The sequence below is a fragment of the Nicotiana sylvestris genome, chromosome 11 (assembly GCF_000393655.2).
Source record: "Nicotiana sylvestris chromosome 11, ASM39365v2, whole genome shotgun sequence".
NCBI lineage: Eukaryota > Viridiplantae > Streptophyta > Magnoliopsida > Solanales > Solanaceae > Nicotiana > Nicotiana sylvestris.
This window is the reverse complement of record NC_091067.1, coordinates 5,508,595-5,533,142: the sequence shown is the minus strand read 5'-3', so window position 1 is coordinate 5,533,142 and position 24,548 is coordinate 5,508,595. Positions and strand designations below refer to the sequence as shown.

Sequence of the window (24,548 nt, the reverse complement as noted above, 5' to 3'; positions counted from 1 at the left end):
ACATAATATGCGGGATCATATTATGATGGAGTTCCATCACATTATAAAATTTCAGTATATTATGCTAGAAACTCATATGTAAAATAGTCGAATTGTAGCATATTATACTGGAATATTTTCGGATTTTTAAGAGTATTTTGTTCAGATTTTATCTTTACATGAAAAGTGGCTAAATTTCGATTACTCTTGAAACTGTGGTTATTTTTCAATTATCAGTTGTAAATATGACTATTTCTAATTTTTAGATTACACTCTTAAATTTTTGTCATCCCTATTCTCCAAAGATATTGGCCCGGGGGGGGGGGGGGGATTTATTAAGTGAATATCACGATCCAAAATTCACTAGTCGTGATAGCACCTAATCCAACCCGCTAGGTAAACCAACCCTACTATCCAATTCCCGTAATATTTAATAAGGCAATTTAAACAAGAGAATTATCTAAATCTTATACACTTTTCCAAGGACTGGTAGTACAAATCATGAGCTTCTAAGAATAGAATTTACAAAGCAGATATGAAGTAAATACATCTTCTTTTTGGAAAGTACATAAACAGAGTTTTATAAATCTACGGCTACCATGAACAAGAGGCAGCTACAACCGGAACGCAGGTACATCTTCAAATCCAACAACCATCGAACACAGCAACAACAACAGACAACATCTGCACGCAGTGCAGAAATATAGTATCAGTACAATCGATCCCATGTACTGGTAAGTAACAAACCTAACCATAAGTTGAAAGTAATGGCGAGCTAGAACATGGGTCGATTCCAACACCAATAACCAAAAGCAGTTCATAACAACGTAGAGCATATAAATGAGGAAGTAACTCAGAGATATAATCTCAGTTTTTTCACAACTTTTTCGAAAATAGTTCGCTTTTCAAGAATATCAATGAAACTCAAATCCTTTACCGAAATCGTCATAAAATATGAGATAGTTTGAAAACGGTAATTTTTCTAAAAATCCTTTTCACAATAAATAAGATATTTCATTTTTTTCCAGATAACAAGTGTGAAATACCTCTCTATACCACATGTCAATGTGTGTAAAAAGTTATGAATGACGTAATACCGTACAACATGAGAAAAAATACATCTCTATGCCTGTATGTTATGTGTGTATGCTAATGCCATGTATCTTAGAGATGAATCATGTACTCATACTCTCAGAATACTCAATCTCACTGTCTCACACTTTTCACTCATCATGCTCAACCACTCGGTACTGTATATGGCCCATTTGGCACAGGAAAGATCCATCCCGGAATATATACATCACTGAACATCAGTCACTCAATAACGAGAAAGGCCAATCCGGCCCCATAGAGAAGATCCATCTCCAGGTATATAAATGCTTTGGACAAGATCCATGTCCAGGGAAGATCCATCCCTCAATATAATCAACCACGCTCACTGGGTATGTACAGACTCCGGAGAGGCTTCTTCAGCCCGAGCGCTATCACAATCCAGATGCAGGCATAAATCAATATAACATGTTGTGGCATGCAGCCCGATCCTATAAATGTCACTCATAATCAGGCTCTCAGCCTCATTCAATCATCAATCTCTCCAGTCTCACCTACGGGCTCACAATGTCATGAAGACTAACACGGAACAATGATATGATGTGCCAATGAATAATAACTGAGACTGAGATATGATATAAATGCATGAATATGACTGAGTACAAAATATCAATAAAAACTAGTGGGATGACAGCAAGAAATGACCACTATGGGTCCCAACAGTATCGGCATAAAACCGACAACCTAACAAAGATTTTGTACTCACTTGACCATTGAGTATGTTTTTGGGTTGCTTCAAGGGGATTCAAAATATAATATATAGAGGCACAAACTGAATTTTGCCTTATATACACCGTGCAATTTTCCGGCGAAGGAGGTTCGGATGAACACCCTTCCGCCCCATTAAATCCGCACATCTCATGAGAAATTCATCAATTCCATTTTAGTTAATGAAATGGGTACCATATTTTCGTCATTAAAGAATTCTCCTCAAAGACGAAATAAGATCATAATCTCTCTTCCACTAAGAAGTCTTTGAAGTATGTGTTTTAAATGGAAAAAAAATAGTTCAAGATATTGTAGGAAGAGAATGGAGAGATAATAAATAAAGTGTCCTTATTGTTATAAATATATTACATTATGGATGTTCATTTAGTACTTCGTTGTAAATAAACTTCCTAAAGAAGCTTATCCATATGGGACTCCGCCGTAAATATGTTTATCTATTTAGTACTCTATTGGAAATAAGCTTCCTGAAGAAGCTTATCACTTTGGTACCCAGTTATGGACAAACATTATCCCCGGTAGAAGATTATTCATACCGAGTACAATGAGCTTATCCTTTTAGTACTCCGTTATGGATAATCATTACCCCTAGTAGAAGATTATCTATACTGGGTATAATGAACTTATCCATTCAGTACTCCATTATGGATAAACATTGCTCTCAGTAGAAGATTATCCATATCCGGTATAATAGCAGCTTACACAGCAGCTTGTAGTAGCAGCTTGCAGTAGCAGCTTACACATCAGCTTCCTTTCTTCTATAAATAGAAGAGATTTCAATTCATTATGTACATCAGTTTGAATTCGAATAATATATCAGTTTCTCTATATACTTGTCTTTACTTTACAGTCGTTATTTCATAACACGCTATCAGCACGAGACTGTGCGATCTCGAGCAAATACTTTGAAATTATCTGAGGTACGAACTTTCTTTTTCTATATAATGTCAAATCTTTCTAAACTTAAATTTGTAGCCCTGGATATATAGGGAAAACGCTACATGTCTTAGGTGCTTGATGCTGAAATTCATATTGATGCGATGGGTATGGCAGACACCATCAAGGATAAAAATCAGGCATCAAACCAAGACCATGCCAAAGCAATAATATTCCTACGCCATCACCTTGATGAGGGCCTGAAAATGGAATATCTCACTATTAAAGATCCAGTCATACTATGGAATAATTTGAAAGATAGATATGACCACCTGAAGATGGTCGTTCTTCCACAGGTACGTTATGATTGGACTCATCTAAGGCTACAAGATTCTAAATCTATAAGTGAATATAATTATGTTATGTTCAGAATTATTTTCCAATTAAAATTATGTGGTGATAATATTACTGTTCATGATATGTTGGAGAAAACTTTCACCACTTTTCATGCCTCGAATATGCTCCTGCAGCAGCAATATCGAGAGATGGGATTTAAAAAGTATTCTGAACTTATCTCATATCTTCTTATAGCCTAGCAACATAATAGGCTATTAATGAAAAACCATGAAAGTCGACCTATTGGTTCTTGTCTATTCCCTGAAATGAATGAGACGAACTTCTACCAAGCTAGACGTGGAAGAGATCGTGGCCCCAGTGTGGTCATGGCCGTGGTCGGGAAAGAAATTTTAATCATGGTAATAATAATGCACCAAAGAACCCTCCTCACCACCAGCAGTGGAAAAGGAAGGAACAAAAGCATGAAGCGGTGCAAGCACCAAATGCAGAAAATACATGTTATAGATGTGGAGGAAAAGGGCACAGGTCACATACATGTCGTACGCCAAAGCACCTGGTTGAGCTTTATCAAGCCTCCCTAAAGAAGACAGAGAAAAATGCTTAAGCAAATTTTATTTCTGAAGATAATTTAGACTTCATTCATTTGAATGTAGCTGATTACCTTGCACTCCCAGAAGGAGAAACAAGTCATGTAATCGGTAGTGAATATGTAGAAATATAAATATTTTAATTTTTGTTGTTTGTAATAGATAGTATGGTTATGTAATTGCTGTACATAAAGAAAAATTATGATTTGATAATGATGTTTACTATAATATATCTTATTTATGTCTTTGAAGAATGTGGATAACATTATTAGATCAACTTAAACTCTAGCAGAGTTTGCAAGAAATATACAACCACCAGAAGTGGTTATATTTCATATATCTCATTGTAATTATATTTTGTTAACCACCAGAAGTGGTATATGCCTATGATCACCAGAAGTGATAATTTAAGCTTTTTATGGTTACAATTGAAGATAATCTACATAAATATTCTCTATATTAAATGCACGCCTCGATTTGCTCCTGAAGTAGTAAATATTTTAAAAGAGATTGACGCATCACAATTTGATGTGATTAATGCGCATTCAGATAATTATGTTCGATTTCCTGAAGGATGAGAACTTTGGATAATATTAATCCATTCTCTGAAGTGAATGTGACAATATTAATAAATCTGATAAATATGAACGCGCTCTTGATGTGAATATATTACAATTCACCTCCAGAAGAGGTAATATAATTGAGAGAATATATACTCAATATTTCATATTTTAAATTTGTTCCTGAAGAAGTAACACAATTGAAATTGCCTCATGAAGTAGGAAAATATTATGAAGAAGAGTTTTCTTGTGCTTAAACAATTGTTTTACATTGTTTATTTGATTGTGATTTTCTCTCATGATACCAGAAGTGTATAGAAATATTTGATAGTACAAAATATATCAACAACTCCTGAAGAGCTAACTGTTTACCTAGAAAACACATGACACCAGTAGTGTCCGATAAATATTAGATTGTGGATAATAAATGAAGGCTCTTGAAGAGTTTATATAAAAATATGTCATTCATATTATATGATTATGGTCAAAACATATGTTGTAATAAACCTAAAGTTTACTAATACAAGTAGTTATTATATTGATACTACAAATGATTGGAAGATTGAAAATCTTTATGTTTCCGCTAGAATTTAATATTACTTGTTCTGAGTTTAGCATTTATCCTGATGTTAGGGCTGTTATTGTGTGTTTTAAATTTGGGACTACGGGACGGCATCCCGGAAGATCCCCTGCACGTGATATGTTCTGAATTGAGGGTGCGGGATACCAAGAGATCCCTAGCACATGTATATATAAGTATTGAGGATACCAAGAGATCCTCGGGATACCAAGAGATCCCTCGTGTATATGATGAGGATACCAAGAGATCTTCGGGATACCAAGAGATCCCCAGTTATTATTCCTGGTTGTGAGCAGTATTTCCTTGTATTGTCTTGTTTCTGCTTTCTATTACTGCATTCATTATTTATCCTATTTAGATTCTCGCTGTAGACTTTACCTATAATGTTTTCTTTATCCTATCATTTATTATGTTTTATCTCAGTAGGGCCCTGACCTTCCTCGTCACTACCCGACTGAGGTTAGGCTTGGCACTTACTGAGTACCGATGTGGTGTACTCATGCCCCTTCTGCGCATGTTTTTCATGTGCAGATCCAGGCACCTCCACCCAGGCGCACTATCCTTGAGGCAGGGAGAGCTACGGAGACTTCGAGGTACATCTGCAGACCGAAGAGTCCTTCTTTACTCTATCTGTAGTATTTAGCCTTCTATCGTACTCTTGTTGTAGACATTTCTGGAGATTAGAGCATTTTGTTACAGTACTTCTTCTAGCTTGTGTTGTCGTGAGTTTCCAGGTTTTGGGGTGATATTGTAGACTTCCGCATTATTGAGTTGTATATGCCGATCGACAATTATAAATACAGTTTTTCTTTTAGTTGTTCAGTTTTAATTAATTATTCCACAAGTTATGTTGTTTCTCCACATTGTTAGGCTTACTTAGTCGTAGGGACTAGGTGTCATCACGACATGTTCACGGAGGACAAACTGGGGTCGTCTATACACCACTCCTTTTTATACTCTTGTTATAAACAATGCAGGAAAAGTGAATATGTTAGATAGATTAATTGTTATTGTAGTACTCAGTCATAATAAATTAGTGAAACTTATCTCCTACACCATTAACACTGTCATGCCACCAAATGCTCTAACATTAATATTCAGATAGCTATCAACCTAAGTATTAAATTTCTTAATTAAAGGAGTCCAAAAAAACAAATAGAAGGCTTAGGCGTGATTATATATGGGGAACTAAATGGAAATCCACTTGACCCACATAGGAAAACTCGACTTTCAACATAATGAACCATCTTCACACTATTAATATCAGATCGAGCACAAGGCAAATCCGAGAAAGATAACTAAAAATTCCTTTATCCCTTTCTAAGTAAAAGCATATACTAACAGGAAAGCTCTATCACGATGAGAAGACTATCTATGATTAAGTAAGCGAACATGCTCAGTCAGATGATTTTTTCTTTTTCTAAAGTAAGTTTCTATCAGGAGACTCGTAGTTTTTACTGGCAGATGATGTTTCTTATTTCTTTGTTTCACCTTTCACCTATACTTATTATCTGAACAAGATCTTTTAGATAGTGAGTTTGTATCTTTCTACCAAAGGAAGCACATTCTTCCTTTGCTCGTGCAAAACTGGTATATTGCTTACGAATAGCACATCACTTTAGAAACTTTGATTCACATATAAGAGCTTTCTAACTTAGCTCATACATAAGGATATAGTAGCTAACGATAGCACATCGTATGATAAACTTAAAAGATGTAGATAAAATTTGATAGTACAAGCAAGCATAAAGTACTAACGGTGGTCCACATTCCAAAAGGTAAAACAGAACTCCAGTTTAATTTTCCCCACGAGAGAACGGAAAGGGAGCAGACTTCAAAATGACAGTCCAGGGTATGAGAATCAGGAGATTACAACTATTACCAGTTACATTATCAACCTATCCTCATACTACCCTCCCCAGACCCCGCTTGTGAGATTACACTGAGTTTGTTGTTGTTGCTATCCCAATTCCTTAATAAAAGAAAAAGTAATTGCCCCAGGAGTTTTACAAAATTAACAAGTCTTATGATTTGATTTCTTTTTTCTTTCCCTTGTTCTTTAAAAGAAGCTTTGTGGTTCAACAATTCAAAGATAATTATTCAATATGAATACCCAATTGATGTGTTCTACAATAGCTACATCAAATGCATCTTTCATTTGCTTACCAGTCTCAACTCGACCTAATGCTCTAATAATAATGCATGTTTCCTCGCACTAATAGGATCATTAGAGTAATAAAAACAATAGTTTGAGTTGTTCTACGCAACAACTATTCCAAATATTATAAGAGCTTTCACAGTTTTACCTAATTTTTACGCAACATCTATTCCAAAAATCAAGAAAATAAGAAAGCAAAACTCACCTTATAACTGTACAACCAATGCTAATAAATTTGTGCAGGAAGAGAGAAGACTGAAAGAGACAGAAAATTGGAAGAGGAGTTGAGCAATTGTGAAAATTTGGAGGAAGAACATCATAGACGCTGTGCAAATCTGGAGGAAGGAGACAACAAATATACAGCAAAGAACTAATATAATAACATCAAACATAGTAACATAATTTGCAACATCGATTACTGGTTAGTAGTTCCTTTTTACTTTAAAAATGCAAGTAAAGAACAAGCAATTCATTAACATTGACAATCACCTAAACTTATTTATAGCTTAAAGATCATGAACCTATAGTACAGTAACATTATTTTATGAAATTATATACTAAATACAAATATGGTCTCTTTCCTTAGCCAATTATATTAGTAGAAAAGACTAAACTATTTCCAACCTTTTAATTAAATACCTGTAAGAGTAGTAAAATTTAAGAAATTATTACTGAATCTAATAAGTGGATAGCGGAAGTTAAATCACCTTGTAAAGTTGAAGACAGCAAAGGAGTGAGTCCAGGAACTAATTCAATTTTGGAATTTTGGCAGATATAATCCTAGCGATACAAAGCGGCTTTAGTTGAGAATTTACCATAACTACATTCATAACTCTCGTAATTGCCTTGGTACCCCACCCACTCGCTTTATCAATCCCTAATTGCAATATGGAAATAGAAAAAAATTGTGTTTTGGGGGTCTAGATGTGCGTGCTTTAACAAGCAATCATACTCTTAGAAACCTGTAGTTTATAATTACTTTCTTCTGTAATTAGGTATTTGTCCCAGTTTTTTCTGGAACAATGTACTCAATTCAAACAATTTCTACGTAACAGCTATTCCAAAAATCAAGAAAATAAGAAACCAAAACTCACCTTATAACTGTACAACCAACACGAACAAACTGTCCAGGAAAAGAGAAAATTGAGAGAGACCAAGGAAATTGGTAGAGGAGTTGAGCAGCTGTCACAACTTCGAGGAAGAACAGCGCAGAAATGCAAAGCTGGAGGAAGAACCGTCTGGTCGTTTGAGCGGTGCAAAAGAACGTGTCAAAACTAAAGCAGGGTTAGCACGTGGCTTAGGCCAAAAGATTTACAATTTTTCCAAAATGCCCTTGAAAAGATTTGCAATTTGTCCAAAATGCCCCTGATGACCCTAAGCTCCTCAAACCGTCCCTTATTAATATACTAGTGGAAATGGCCCGTGCTGAGCCCGAGCCCAAACTTGATAAAAATAGCAGCTTTTATTAATTTATAAAGAAAATAAATAACCTAAATGATCTTTTGGATAGCAGTAAGTTTCTTTCGATTTAGTCTTAAAAACTTGGATACATAGTAGAGCGAAGAAAATAAATTCAAGCAAAAAAAAGGGTCATACTTAGTGCTAGCCTTTCAACCCACTATTTACATTAGTTACATGACCAATATGTTTACCGGCTAACAAAAATATAAATGTACATGCCAGTAAGTCACACAAAGTGACCTGCATTGTCCATATTTTCTGCAATATTAGAAACAAAAGGACGTCAGTAACGGCAAGTAGCAAGGTATCTGGTAGCTTAAAAATATAGCGGTTGTTCTTTGCATTACCTGTCAAACACAAGCTAGCGACCTTCAAACACGTATGTACATAGCATGAGAAAGCGTATATACAACCATTTTACATAGTTATAACACCCTGCGAACAAAACAGATGTAAGATCTACAATGGTACCTTTTTTCCTTAACCAAAAAATATTTTATCAGTAAACCACAATTTATATTGAAAAACATGTTGCATAACCTTAGTCAGTTATACCAATACAAGGGAAATAAAAGTGCAAGGTAGAAAGTATAAATCAATTTAGACAAAAGAATGTCTTAAAAAACATGTACTAATAAAGTAGTACTACTTTATAAGTAATTTTTTATTAGGAATAAAAAGTGTAACGGTAGTAAATTGAATAAAATAAGTCAGTCAATGCAGCAGTTATGCAATATATTATCATAGGAACTTAGAGAATTCTTTTGTAGGCATGAACACTGGAACATTACTGATGTTTAATGAAAGGTAGTGCACTAGAAATTTAGCTAATAATGGGTTGTCAACATTATCAACACAACTATTAATTGGTCTGTCTTTTCTTTTTGGATTGCCTGCGGGAAGGCGTTCTTTGAAGATGATGAATGTGAGTGAATTAGAGCTTATGAATGAATATAGAATGGAATGGAATATGCAGTAGTTTTTTTTAATTTAAAGTTTTCTTTGAGTTGTTTGTGATTCAACTATAATCTGCTACTCATACATCAGAAATAAAAGAATTTATTCTTGAACATGAATAACAAGTTCCTAAAAGTTTATCATCTGTAAGTATGGGAAAAAGTAATGAAAAAGTAGAGATAAAGTTTATTAACCTTCATTTTTTCTTCGGGGGGGGGGGGGGGGTCTCCAGTTCAGTATGTTGCCTCTTGGTAGAAGAGCCACCTTCTGTAGTTAACGTGGTCTTCAGCTCTTCTATGGGTGTAACTTGTTCCACATTCAACTGACTGTTGTCTTCATTTTCTTTCTCTTTCTTCAGGTCAACATTTTCCAATTTAGTGTTACTGCTCTCTCCAATTTCTTTAGAAGCCACTGGTGCGGGCAATTGAAACAAATCTTCCTTCACATAGTAGGACACAATGAACAACCGCAGATCAGAAGTTCTAGAAAATATTTTTCTCAGTTGTATCTTGAAGAGTTTATAAGGAAGACGTTGTCGAACGTGTTCAAGAGGTAATGGTTGGTCCTGCGGGAGAGAAAAAGATGAATTAACACATGAAGATAGTGCACAAAAGTAATATACTCTGAATTAATTGGATGTTTTAAGCCTGTAAAGTACTTGGGATGCAGAGGCTAGAAGCTTTTATAGCCTTTATTTATCTTTTCATTAATGATGAATTTAAGAAGCCAATTGTAATATTTAAGCAGCCTAAAGGAGATGTTTTAGTTTTCGACAGGCATGTGGAAATGGAGGTATAAGCAGACATAATCAGTACTTTAGTAAGAAAATTGTTGACAACCTTTGTGCACTAGCAGTAACTAACATTGCTAAGCAGTACAAGCCAGATGATGAACTAACAGAGCAACATTGAATAGTCAAGTAATAACTTAGGGTTAACTAACATTTCACTTTATTATTTCTATTGAGCTTTGACTTTTTGATGTTCTTTTTACCTCTAAGTATGGTTTTGTCTATCTGGAAAAGCTTATCCGCTAGACCATTTAAGGTGGAGGTGAAACTTCTTTAGTTGTAATTCTTAAATTGAAATACAAACAAAATATCAAATAACTTTCTTTAAAAAAAATTCTCAACTTATTTAATTAGTGGTTATATTTTAATTAGTAGGTGAAAAAAAAGGAAGGATAAAACTTTTAGATGTTACAAAATGACAAAAATTCTTGGGAGATAATACAATATATGATTCCTACAATGAACTTTTTTGATTGATGCGAGAAAAAGAAAATTTCACTCCACCAACTTATATTTAGTGGTGAAAAGAAAAATTATGTTGAGTTCTGTTTGAATTATATTTATGTTCAATTAAAAACATAATTGAAAAAATTAAGAGCAAACTTGTTTTCATGATATCATAGTTTTAAAAAAGTTTCTCCTGCTACCATCAACAACGTACTTTAACTGAGATTTCACATATATCTGCGGCGGTCATATCAAGAAATTTCTCTCCTAATTCACCTATTAATGTTGCAACAGCTGATCCACTGCCATCTGTCATTACAACCTCAAAGTGTGCTCTAATAGCAACAAAAAAGAAGAAGCACAATTAACACTAAGAACCCCACAAGAAAAATAATTGTTAGTAACAATTGACTTGCCTGGTTTCTTAGAAAAGAATGAAAATGCTCACCATAAACCCAAAAGAATGAAGTTTTAGAAACATGAAAATGTTCAATTCTCCCTTTTTCTGTTCTGGAGAGTAACAAATCTTCAAGGGAATAAAGTTTCTTTAACATGAAAGAGTAAATCAACCATATTGAGTTTTACAGGCAGAAACATTCATAAACTAAATGTTTCATGATGTACTACCAAAGCTAGAATAATAAGAGAACATGATTTAAGCATCAAGTAAATTAATTCGTCGCTTTGATTTACGTTAGCAATTAATTTGCGTTATTTGATTTTTATAAAGCCAATGACTGAAGAAACCTTTTTTGTTTGAAGATGTAGAACGGACATATTTTATTAGGCTTGAATTCAAAGTCACAATACATGGGTGTTAACATCGCATGTTGTTTGCAGCTCGCACAATGAATAATTTTCGGCGAATGAGTTCTGTACTGCTGCCCGTAGTGGGAACACAGTAATTCATAAAAATCTTGGTCATCAGCCGGCAATGATAATTTACCTTCCACGTAAAAGAGTTGTATCTGTAAAAGAGAGGGATTGAAGTAGATTTATTTGGGATAAAAATACTAAAGTACTGTATATGTACACCTATTAGCAGGAATGAAATACACCTACATGAGGTTGTGACTGGATATCAGCAATTGGGACAGTATCATTGTATTCTGCCGCAAGCATAAGAGACGAATCTACTGCCTGCTGACTGTATCTCATAAGTCTTGGTCGGTTGTCTCTGACCCTGTGCATGTATAGAGGCATTTCAATGGCAACAAAATGTCAGGTAGATTTAAAACGACACGAAAAGGTTGTGACAAAATTTAGAAGTGTAGGAAAAAGTAAGAATAGGTTGTTTCAATGACAAATTATTGCGCAGATTACACCAATAACACGAAAAATTAACACAAAGTACCCAAAAAAAATTCTTTTAGCTGACCACAATTATAATACACATAACATAATTTTTCAGCTGGCTACAACTCCAACATATAGTGCATATGTGGTATGCGTACATATAGTGTAGACACTTTATAAGAATACATATAAGAAACTATGGTTATTAGCCTCAGTGACTGCAACAGTTCCTGTTGAGAGAATAAGCAAATTTTGCACAAATTTAGTCAGCATTGAACAGCGATATCACTTTGTTTGTCAGATTGTAAAGTAGCTATCCCCAATAATCAACGTGCTGCAGTGTTATTTTATAGCTGATAAAAGGGATAACATTACATATTGGGAGCTCATAGAAGTACTGGTTGTTCTTAGCAATATTACATATACCATACCCAAATACTGACTGAATATAAGGGCAAACTCACACATATATCGGTGTGTGATATTATATCGGTGCGAAAATTTGCATATAAGCTCTAACATTTTAAACTCGTAAAGTTATATTGTAAAATGAGATGCAATGTAGTTCAAAACCATTTCAATGAAAATACATAGATACCAAGTTTGTATAAACTTGTAATTAACTGAAACAGAAATTTCGAACTTATAGTCCGCTAAGTATGTCCCATTTTTTGGGGAAGAAGGAAAACATGGCAGTACAGAAGGGAATTGCATATGCTAGACTATTTAGTTTACCTGCACATGTTTAATTTGCATGAACTAATTAACAAAATATAAAATTCGATTATATCAATATTTGTTCCATACCAGTTTAGAAGTCTTCCAACTTGAGGATATGGTGGATTTATCAGTATGACCGAGTTGTACCTTGTCGACAATGATAATCCTATATGACTCATTATGTTAGTAAAGAATTCACAATAAACCTCTTGGAATACCCAAAAAAAAAGAGCGTAATGTTTTCCATACCAGCATAGGTGGTTCGCATAATTCGTTTTGCTACAATTACTGGATATTCAGCAACCTCTGCAGCGAGGATGCTTCCATCAGCGTCGGCGAAGTCTTCCCACAGCGTAAGGATAGTAGGCCTCATACTACAGTAAAAGGAATGGACAATAACTGATACTACCCAATGAAAAAAAATACAAGTCTAACAATATTAGCAAGAGTAATAAAGATGAGGTCTAAATATAAAAATAGTAGAGACAATTCGGTAAGACCGTAATTCAAACAATGCTACAAGAAGTAAGTAACATGTTCGCGCAGGAGAGTGAAGGTTGGCAAAAAGGTTTTTTAAATGATGCAGCTTGCGTGTCTAAGCAAACAAATGCAGCATAACACATCAGTATACTCTCTTTGATGTTTGCTTTGGAATTGAAGGAATTTCTGAGCTGCATATGTAAGATTTTCTAAAAAAAATCTTGTATGTAGCTTTATTTTTTTGATAAGTTTGTGTTTGTTCTGATTTTACTGTTAGTCGAATTGAAGGTTTTGATACTTAGCTTCGGTTTAATTTCTTCTCGCTATAGGGAAGAGTGGCGTTGTAGACAACTTAATTAGAATCAGTTGGAGTTAATCACTTCTGGATTATGTAGTTGTCACTGTATTTTCTAAAATCTACACAGCAAATACATCGGCAAAATATATATTTTAGGGTCCAAAAAAGAGAACAAATAAATTACCTGATAGATTGCCGAGTATAAAGATTGAGAAGAGAATTTTTCTGCCTATATAGACACTTAAGAACTTATATAAATATTTTTCTAGATGTTAACATATTGCACTTTATGTTTGTTTGTTAAGGTTTTTTTGTCAACCAAAAATATTTCTACAAAAAGTTGTAACTGACCTAGAAGAGGAAATAGGTCTATCTAATATATTAGAGTTAGCTATACATTTAAATATTTTCCAATGGATAATCTTCTAAAATGAGTAACAAACTTTCTTAACTCGTATTATATATGAATCATGTTTTAGCTACAAAAATGACGCAGACAGTAGAATATAAGGAGTTTTAATCTCCCATTAAGTAATGAAGTCTTCTTCACTACGATATATCAGATGGTAGTAGTTAATGTTTACATTAAAAAAAGGCAGTAACGGACAAATTAAAAAAAATAGTAATAGACACATTTCAGACTTCTTTGCATTTCTTTTCTCGTGAGCAGTACTGGATTTTACCTAGGCCAGTATACAGAATAAAAATTTGTACTAAACCATGGTGATCACTAAAATGTTGTACTTCAAAATGTCAAGACAAAGAGAAAGCTGGATTATGTCTGAAATTCTATACAATTTCTTTTTGGAGATCTTATGCGTTGTTCTATTTATAGAAAGATCAAATTTGTTGAACAAAGAAGTAACGCATATGGCATAGATCAAGCTGAAGGTGCAGTAGGAGGTGGTTGAGATTATAATCTCATGACATTGTAACTTTTTAATTAAAGGTATCTGACAAAAGTAATCAACTAAATAAGACGACATCGCCATACAATATCTGGCTATATATTTGTAGCCAATTTTTTTTTTGGAAGGAAGTAATAAAGTAAATAGAATGCCAGCAGACTTACTTGGTATCCATTATGGTGATTTCACGATATTTTCTATTGTTAGCGCCAACATACTTTATCGAGCCACAGTTCACCAGAATGGCGATTATGTCTGTGTAGTGGACATTGCAAGCGACTTATAATTTAGACCAATGTACACGGTCTCAGAATGTAAGGATACAAATAAATTTAATTGTCAGAAGGTATTACACGTAAAATAATGATTGCCAAATTCCGTATTTCGCTGTTGCTCGTGCAAATATGCAAAAGGTACAGTATTCAACCTCGTCGGAGGTGGGAGCGGTGGGTCTTGTATGTTAGCATCTTTCACCTCTTCGACGACAGTAAATTTATCAATAACCCATTCAAAATGGTTGATAGGTACTTCGTAGGGTAAAGGAACTCTCACTTTTGCAGTAGATATCAAGTAAGTGGAAAACGGGGTGAAGTTGTCTGCATACTTTTCTATGTCTTTCCCATATAGAACAGCAGCTACTTGCTCTTCCTACATTTTAATAGAATGATGACTTACTCAACTACCCTTGCGGAAGTGTATCCATATAAACACATGGAGACATACAAATGCACATATTGAAATATTAACATAGTAAAAAAGTACAGTATGGGCAGCCTGAAACTCAAGAAAGACAATTGATAACTAATCTATACAAGATTTGCAATTTGTAGAGAGTTACCAAAAAAGGAGCCCGAGGAAGAATATTACTCAGTCATAAACCATAGCTAAAATTATTTCATACCATTGACGTAAAGTCAGCATAGCTCTTTGAAGTAAAGAATGTGTAGTTGAACTCTCATTCTCAAATGTAGATCTCATCCACCAAAACTAAAGAGAATCCACAGTATTGCATCACAAAATCTGGAAATTAATTATATATGTCTAAAACGTTTAAATGAGGAAAAAAATTAACTCGGGAAATTTTTTGTGACAACCCCAAGAAATCTATATTTTTTAGCCACTTCTGTTATGAGGCCAATCTGAAGCTTCCACCACTTTTTGCTACTTTTCTTATGAGGCTACCATCTCAAGATTCCACCAACTGTTTTTTATTTTCTACTTCTCAATTGGAATTTAGGGGCCAGGGGAAAACTAAATGCAAAGGATGTTGACAACATGAAAATGTGGACAACATTGTGGAAGAATAATAGCATAAACAAAGTTGTTATTGTAAAACCTTGTTACTGCTCGAGGCAACTTTGGATGAGATTAACGAAATTTCGTTGTTAGTGTCACCAATAGTCTAGTAATAATGGTACAGAAAGCAAGTTAACAATTCCGTATGGATGAAACCAAACAAACCTGTTACCAAGTGTGGTTTGTATTCCAGCGACTACAAAGTAAAAAATTCTCTTGGTAAAAAGGAAAATTAAAATTATGTATACATTAGTTAACTGACAATTGGTAATACATGAGAAATGCATAGTGTAGCAGTCAAAAGGTTTACAACAAGGTAGTAAATGAAATTAACTTCAAAGGCTCGCAAATTAGCAGGATGAATAATAAATTGAATACAATGTATGACTGCGAAAGAACATTAACGTATTAGCTACTCGTATTATTATCATCCAACTACTTAAAATGTTTCAAGGACAACAATATGATTTCAATAATCTGTCAGTTATGAAAGTGTAAGTTTATTATCTTAGAGGAAACGTCTACATTTAATCCTTTAGCTTACTAAATAAAGGTATACATGATCAGTTAACATAAGGAAAACAATATGGTTTCAACAATCTGTAAGTTGTGGATGGATAACTATGAAATGATACTCCTATGCCTAGGTATTTGCAACAAAATAAAGTCATATTCTTGAGATAATAGTACCTAATATTTAATTTGTATTATGTAAGTAATTTGTGAGTTGAAGTATTTTAATGAACTGTTTCTGGTATTATTAGCATTGTGGGGGTGTATTCAACAAATAGACAATCTATCATATGTCTCGCAATTAAGAATGCTTCCATTTACTCTTTTGTTTGAAATAGTATATGTAATCTGATTTTAATGTGATTTTATGTTGTTTATTGTAATGCATAATTTGGATTTTAAAAAGGCTTCCTAAGATACAAATAGTAACTTCTTAGAACGTGATAGATCTCATATATCATATCTCGGAAGATAAATTTTAAGCTAGAAGTAATTAGAGGTACTTAATGACACGTTTATCATCATATCTGACCACTACAAATATCTGTTTTATTAGAGTGCGGCCTTGGAGAATGAACATTGAATGAATAAAATAATTACCATCAAATTGGTCCTGCCTTCCGAATTCTTGTTCTTTAATTTCTTAAGATGTAAGAAGTTTAAGCAAATTCCTAACATGACGACTGCAAAGTGTACCGTAAATATATCCTTCTGGACAAATAAAGGACTATACATAAAGAAGTAAATAATCCAAAGAAGAAATTCCAAAGTTTGGTACCACAATTTTTGTCTGAAGAACCACATATCAGACAGACATGAATGGTAAATGGAATATCTACTTTCATAGATTATCTCAAACATTTAGTTCCTCACATAGCCAGTGTGAGAGAAACGATGACACTTGTGATTACCTAAGTTGATGGATCTCTTTCTTTTCTTTCAATTAAACAATAGTAGCTATTGCAATTATATTTGAACCAGTAGAATAAGAAATAACACGGTAGTTAGAAGATTACTCTTTCGTCTCGGACAACAGCAATCTGGAATCGCGTCTTTCCATCTTTACTTTGCCTTGGTCGAGGCTTCTCAATGAGTTGTACCTTTGACGTCCACTCTTTTGTTTGTGGAGTGATCCTATCAATGGTTAATCTATGCTCCATGTATTATGAAGACTCTACATTGGGGGGAAAAAGAAGACATCATCAGTATATCAAAAGATAAAAAATAGGTACACACAAATAATAAAATGGATGAAATTTTATATTTAATAATTATATGCAATGATAATTAGCACACGAAGTTGGCATTGTTAGTTAAAAAGATTATTCATGGCTAATTGGCTTGTCCCTGTATATCTAATGACTCTGTAGAACCTAACAAATTATTTTTTCTCATGTAAAGTTCAGTTGCAGTAAACTCTCAAGTTTTGCAAACATTTATATTTTATAAAATATAGAGGTACATCTGTTTAAAAATATCTCTATCATCTTTTAGATTGTGAAATAATTACATATAGGAACAGTTCTCCACCAGTGTATTAAGTGATGCCATCGACTGTCCAAGTATTGCCCTTTAGCTCCAGCAGTATGTACCAAATTTTCATGCGAAAATGCCTCTGCACGACCATCATAGCCAATGCCACAGCCTCGTATAGATTCATCTTTGTTGGAGCAGTCATGTGCGAAAAGAGCATCAGTTATCGTTTCATCGCTTGAGCGAATACAAGCTGATTGCTACCGACCGGATTGCACATCATCAGTATTCTTCGTGAGTTGTTTTCTTTTTTTTTTTGCTAGGATACTATCTGTTCTTGTCGCAATATCCTCATAAAGTAGCTTTTTCGATGATTTCTTTGTAGACAATGTTATCCGTGTAGTGATCGTCCTCCCTACCTGGTATAGTGGGTTGGATTAGCACTTTCACACAGTTCGAACTCTTTGCTCTAGACAAAGCCACATAAAGTTGACCGTGCGAAAACACAGGTTCTCGCAAATAAACTCCAACAAAATCTAATGTCTGACCTTGCGCTTTATTTATAGTCATTGCAAAGCAGTCTTACAGGAAATTGTGTCCTTTTAAACGGAATAGGCATTTTTCATCTTGGGATGCTAATAATGGTATCCTAGGGACAAACACATGTGTATTTTTCAAGTGACCAACTGAAATATTGGCGCTAATGACATGCGATTTAAAACCACAGCAAGTCAAACGTGTTCCATTACATAAACCATCACACGGATTTAAATTTCGTAATAATATAATTGGGCAGTTTTGTTTCAATGTCAATTTGTAAGGAGACAGACCAGGTGGATTTAAACTGTGCAACAGATCCTCAAATTGTGATTGATCATGAGGTTCGATAGTTTCATCAATACCAATAAAAGCTTTTGATTCTTCTGGGAAGCGAGCAACAAGCATGTCGTTGATATCATCGACGAAATCATTCTTAGTTGTTAAGATAACACGAGAACTTGTATAGGATGAGGAGGAAAAAAATGTATGCACGTCTGGATAAGTTATCGCGAATAATTTATCCAAAGATTCCTTTTCGGTTGTATAAGGAATGATCAAAGAAGTTGGAATTTCAATCTTGTTTGTTGAGTTTATTTTTTCTTCTCCGTTTCCTATTCGCAACAAATAATTACAAAATGAAGGGTCATCTTTCGCTCTAATATTTTCGAATAATCGCAGCCTTTCAAGTTCTTCCCAAATATGAGAATATAGTAAACATTCGTTAATGAAATCTTCCTTTTTTTCGTTCCGAATTACTGGCAATGTCTGCCTGAAGTCACCTCCGAAAACTACAAATTTTCCACTGAATAGTATCGTTGAATCCATTAAATCCTTTAAAAGTAAATCAAGCAGTTTGATCGTTCTCTTTTTCGCCATAGACACTTCATCCCATATAATTAATTTTGCATCCTGAATCAAACAGGCAAGTGAGCTTTGTTTGCTGATGTTGCAGGTCACATTTTCATCAGTATTTATAGGAATTTTAAAACGTGAATGTGCAGTTCGTCCACCAGGAAGTATAGATGCAGCTACGCCGGAAGTGGAAGTTGCCAATGCTATATACCTTTTAGATCGTACAGTTGCCAACAATGCACGATATAAAAAGGTTTTCCCTGTTCCTCCAGGTCCGTCAATGAAGAATGCCCCAGCTTTGTTTGAAAAAATTCTCTCTATAATTATATTGTATGCTTTAAGCTAATTTGTATTCAACTTTTTGTGTAATAGTATATCCTCATTAGTAACCGCGATAGTCCTTTCGAAATATACCTCCTTTGCCTCTTTTGCCGCTACAGAAGGCCTTATTGTTTCAGGAATGAGTTGATATTCATTTATGTCACCACCCATAGAGTGTAATATGTCGTTAATATGGTTTAAAACTCGGTATCGAATATTGTTTTTCTGAATATTGGGTACCAACATATAATCCTCGAACATGTGCTCTTCAAATTGTTCCCAGAGTTGTCTTGGATTAGTAGGATTACAATAAATCAGTAATGTAGCAAATAAACGTCGCAAACTGTATGGCATTTGGTAACTTGTTGCTTCTGACATGCATTCAAGCAAACTATTGTCGCTTTGTAGCAATCCTCGTTTTTCCACTGATTCTCTAAAGGTTCTACAACGTTCTCCATTAACAGTTAGAAAATCATTATATGATTTTGGTCCTCTAATAGTCATTAATAGCATTCTAAGATAATATCGTTTACCTTCTGTTGGATGACATGTTACAACACGACCAATAGCATATCGTTGTTTCCGAGGTGTCCACTTCCTCTCTGTTGCAGACCAAACAAAATGTTGAGGGAATTCCCGGTATAATAGATTGAGCTTCATAGCCTCTGCATTTGTTCTATTCATTTCGAAAAATTGTGTTAACATCGTCTAGTTAATCAACAGATTATTTGCAAGTGTATCTACATTTGCGCTGCTTCTGAATGAAACAAATTGTTGTCCTTTAAGATGAAGTTGAAGAGAGCATACAGTCCATGACATTTCACTAATGGAGAAACCGTACAAGTGCCACATAGCTTCGGGAGGCGACACCCATCTAGCAGACTGGTATTCCTTTATTTCATCTACTTCTGTGTTTGTATCATTATTATGTACTAAAAATACAATCTTGTCATGACCTTTACATATATACTTATAGAGATACTTAACGACCTTAATATCATAGCATATCTCGACATTCACATGGCAGTCAAATTTTCCCAACAAAAAAAGATTATATGGAACAACCCATGAGTTATCCAAGTATTGTTCTCTTATTTTTACCACTAGTCCTGTATTGCGTCTTCTATAAATTAGGTAAGATTCTACTCCTTTTGATGTCCGGTCCGCAAAGCTTTTTGGATATTTGAATTTACAGTAGCCTTTTTTCTTCATACAAGAGTTTGTTGGGTTTAGATTACCGCATGGATCATGCATCATGTGTTTAAGAAAAAGCGAATATAAAATCTGGTTCTGCATTTTCATCAGGTATTTCAGTACGAATAATATTATCGTAAGCCTCTGGGGTAAGTAACTTGTATTCATTAGTTAATATTATAAGAAAATGAGCGTGTGGTAAACCTCTCTTTTGGAACTCTACAGTATACATAAAAGCTGCTACCTTTCCAAAGATATTTCGCGATAGTATATCATTTTTGAATTCTTCTATTTTCGCTCTAAATACACGGCTGATCAAATCAGGCCTATTATGTGCCTTATCAGTTGAGATTAAATGTTCCTTTATTTCCATCCAAGAGGGATTACATGTCATAGTTATAAATAAATCAGGTTTACCGAAATGTTGCACGAGCGCAATAGCATCCATGTACCGTTGTCGCATATCCCGCGGACCTCCAATAAAAAAGTTTGGAAGAAAATTTTGTTTCCCGATATTAGAAGAATCGCGTTCACCTAATCGCAAGATGTCAAGAAGTCCTTGTAGCATAGCCATCCTGAATAAATCTTGATTGAACGCTGCGAAATCCAACCTTTGAGTTTTGAGTTTAATGTATTCATCAACTGAATACTGCTGAAATATTCTTCCGGTATGCAATATTTCATATTCATCGTCATTTCTCATTTGTAATTTGTAACAATAATACTCACGAACAGAAACTGTATCTCTTCGTCGCTGCCCTTTTTTAAGAAGTTCAGCTTCCATTTCAAGATATTCGTCAAGTGACATAACATTTCTTATACTTGGGACCTCTTCGAGATGCACAATTCGTAAGTACGCAGGACAATTTGCTGGGAGCTTCTTAATACCACAATGCCATCCACTTTTCCCTAGCGGAAATAATAGCGGATATTGCAATGCATCATAACAACCATAATAGTAATTCACTATTTGTGTTCGATCAGTGCGAGGGTAAATTTGAATATGTGGTGCGTTAAAGGATGCGTTATCTTTTTCCTCGGTCCATATTGCTGCAATTTCATACGAAGTCGGCAAATTATATACTCTCTAGTCCAAATTTAAGTCGCATTTGAGAGCTATGTGGAAATCTTGAAAGTTTGGTATATGTACCAAGGACCGCAAAAACACAGAGTATGGATTTATTGATAATATATCCATCAATTCTTTCACTACTGATTCGTGGATTCTGGCGGAACATGCCATCCTATGTGCCAGCTCATTGCAGTTATCATAAAAGTATAGCTGTATATTTCTTGGTTTGTCATCTGTAGGGTGCAAATTATTTATCCAATGGTACATCTTCCCTTGAACTCTGAAGGTGTAGATACCAGAATTTCTTTTTGCTAAATCTTTGTCATACTTTACACCAAGTGATGTGAACGCAAAAAGATTATTATACGTTCTAATGTATGTTCGGAAGTGTTTGAACTCCACACTGTTTCCAAGAAATAAATTGCGCAGTTTGGTAGGCATTTGATGAGAAGTTAACTTTATTGTCCCACTGCCACAGCAAAATGTAGGCGGTTCATACTGAAATCTCTTTGCTGAGCAAAATTTGCAGATTGGAACTTTCTTCAGTGGAACATAGTTTGAACGCAACTGACCGATAATTGGACAAGACTTTGTAGTGGGTGTACGACCTATATGTTGGAAATAGACCATTAAAATTAAGGTGAACCAGAGGAAACAATTAGTGTTTCAGCAGACAGAAAACCAAACGAACCTCTAGTCGTAACTACTTCGGAGTCTTTGTTACGTAGTTCCCCGGGTACTGCTGAAGTTGAACCTAAGACCAAGTTGGGTGGTCCTTAGATGGCATAAAATGGTGGCAAGTAGTGTAAAAGTAAGCGTAGAAGGCGGCATACTCACCCTTTTCATAGGTAGAAAGTGAACGCAATACATGTATTTCGTTACCCATAGCAGAAGGCAGAGGATGATTGTTACACGTATTAAAAGCTACATCGAAGAGAAAACGTAGAGGAAGTTAACTATTTAAAATGAGAGATAACGCTGCGAGACAAGGTCAAAGCGATTATGTACGGAGAATCGTATGTTCTAACCTGGATGCAGAATGTAAGAAGTGTTCGTAGAGCATTCATGTGGATCCATTATTCCAGTCAAGCGATCCACAATTATTTTCTCAGGAGGTGTGCGTGTCTTTGACTCTTGGTATATAAGTCGGCGTTGTAGCAACAACTTCTGTTTTTTCTCTGCTGACATGGCTTTATATTTTTCACGTCGGTTGTCATTCCTATCCGTTTCTGATAGGGGGCGTTTGTTTTTTTGTGTATGATCCATCAAAACCGTAGTACCTACTCTTAAATGATACTGTGCAAACTGTCATAGCCTTTTAACATTGTATTAATTTTTATCACCGACATGCATATCACAAGGAAGTGACAAAATTGAGGCTATCTTTGAGCAGATATAGTTACCCCAAGGAATAAAATATGGGAGGCGATTCATAATGTCATTGTATGTTTTAAAAAAAAGGTATGCTTTGACTATTAGTTTTTTCATAAGTGACATTGGAATCAGCTGAATACCTCTGAGCTTTCTGATCAATTTTTGTACCTATAGGGAGAACAATTACGATAATTTTTTGGTTTTTTTTCTTCGTATTATAACATCCTCTCAAAGGTACTTTTCCAAAGGTAAAGCTTTGCTAACTAAGCGGGAAAATCTAATCAAAACATGACCCGAAGTGAAATAAAAGAAAATGGACACCGTGAGACCACACCATAAATGAAAAAGCGAATATGTCAAGCCAAACTTTTTGTTACGCACATAAATCAGTTAACAAACAAAAAATAAACAAAATAATTGTACAAAAGAAAATGGTGGACAACAACAACTACTAAAAGAAGATACTTGGTTACCTACGGTGCTGAACTTCTTCTACAAGTGTGTTGGTTATACTGAACGTAAGAGAAACGTCAACAATTCTACAAAAATAAAAAACAATTTCTGTCATGGTCAACATACAGAATATGTTGGGCATCGAAAATACTCTTAAAATAATTCTGTACGGAAATTGTAACGTTACTGTCTCAAATGTAATGGTACAACGAAGAAAAAAGGTTGTTGGTGTGTGCTACTGGGTTATTCCATTAGTTTATGATGTGGAATGATTGACCGATCAAAGTAACATATAATTCACCAATTTTCATCGAAGAACCTTTCAAGATTCTAAAAAAGACAATTTCTTACAGACTTTGGCAGCAGTGTATTATCGAAGCAAACATTAAAAGATAATTATGGTTCAATTCATCTACGTAGGTGGAAGCAAGTTGTTTCCCCTTTCTCTCCCTTACTTGTTTGTGTTCTAATAGATAATAATCACTGAAAATATCATTCTGGCACATTAACGGACACATAAAATAGGCTGACTTGTCTGACAAAATAAATAATTTTTCCTAAATTCATTATCTCAGTTGATGTTATATTCATTCTCTCAAAATACAGTGCTTTCTTCTTACAGTTGGAGAACTCATAATGCACTAATTTACTTTAAATTCTTTCCCGCTCTACGTTAAAAGGGCTATCAGTACTTCGTATGACTCTTCCAAGATACAATGATGCAAAAAAACCAAATGTAGTTACATACCCCCACCTAGTATCCTCGTAATGTAGATCACAAAGGCTAAATTTTCGTTGTTTATTCAGTAGATCCAAATTTAACAGGTCGACATCAGACTTTCTCTAGGAACATGCTTGGAATCTTGGAGCCATTCAATTGGAGATAAGTTATTTTTCATTTTCTTCTAACACATCATATAATACAACACCCAGGTAAAAGTATCATGGTAAAATAATATGATTTTTCCAGCAAGATTTTGGTACTGTACCTTGGTTGCTGATAAGGAAAAATAACTGAATTAAATCATTGTTCCAAGCAAAAATCGATCACCAAATGTTCTGAAGGGAAAATTACAAAATTTTAACAACTCATTTATCTGCATCCATCTGTAAATTTTATGGCATGTTTGATGCCAACCACTTATCTCTACGTTTCTAAAACTTATTCAA

The 24,548-nt window shown here is 34.5% G+C and overlaps 1 protein-coding gene and 1 long non-coding RNA gene across 2 annotated transcripts; both read right to left on the bottom strand.

The window, feature by feature from the left end:
- Positions 1–421: 421 nt before the first annotated feature.
- Positions 422–8,195, bottom strand: LOC104217563 (uncharacterized). Its single transcript, XR_011403882.1, has 2 exons — positions 8,028–8,195; positions 422–663 (listed from the first exon to the last, which is right to left on the bottom strand). It is a non-coding gene; the product is annotated as an uncharacterized lncRNA (long non-coding RNA).
- A 9,728-nt stretch (positions 8,196–17,923) lies between these two features.
- On the bottom strand, positions 17,924–19,969 carry LOC104217566 (uncharacterized). Its single transcript, XM_009767851.1, has 3 exons — positions 19,379–19,969; positions 18,403–19,306; positions 17,924–18,126 (listed from the first exon to the last, which is right to left on the bottom strand). Exons 1-3 carry the CDS (start codon positions 19,967–19,969, stop codon positions 17,924–17,926), a joined length of 1,698 nt encoding a protein of 565 aa, XP_009766153.1.
- Positions 19,970–24,548: the final 4,579 nt, after the last annotated feature.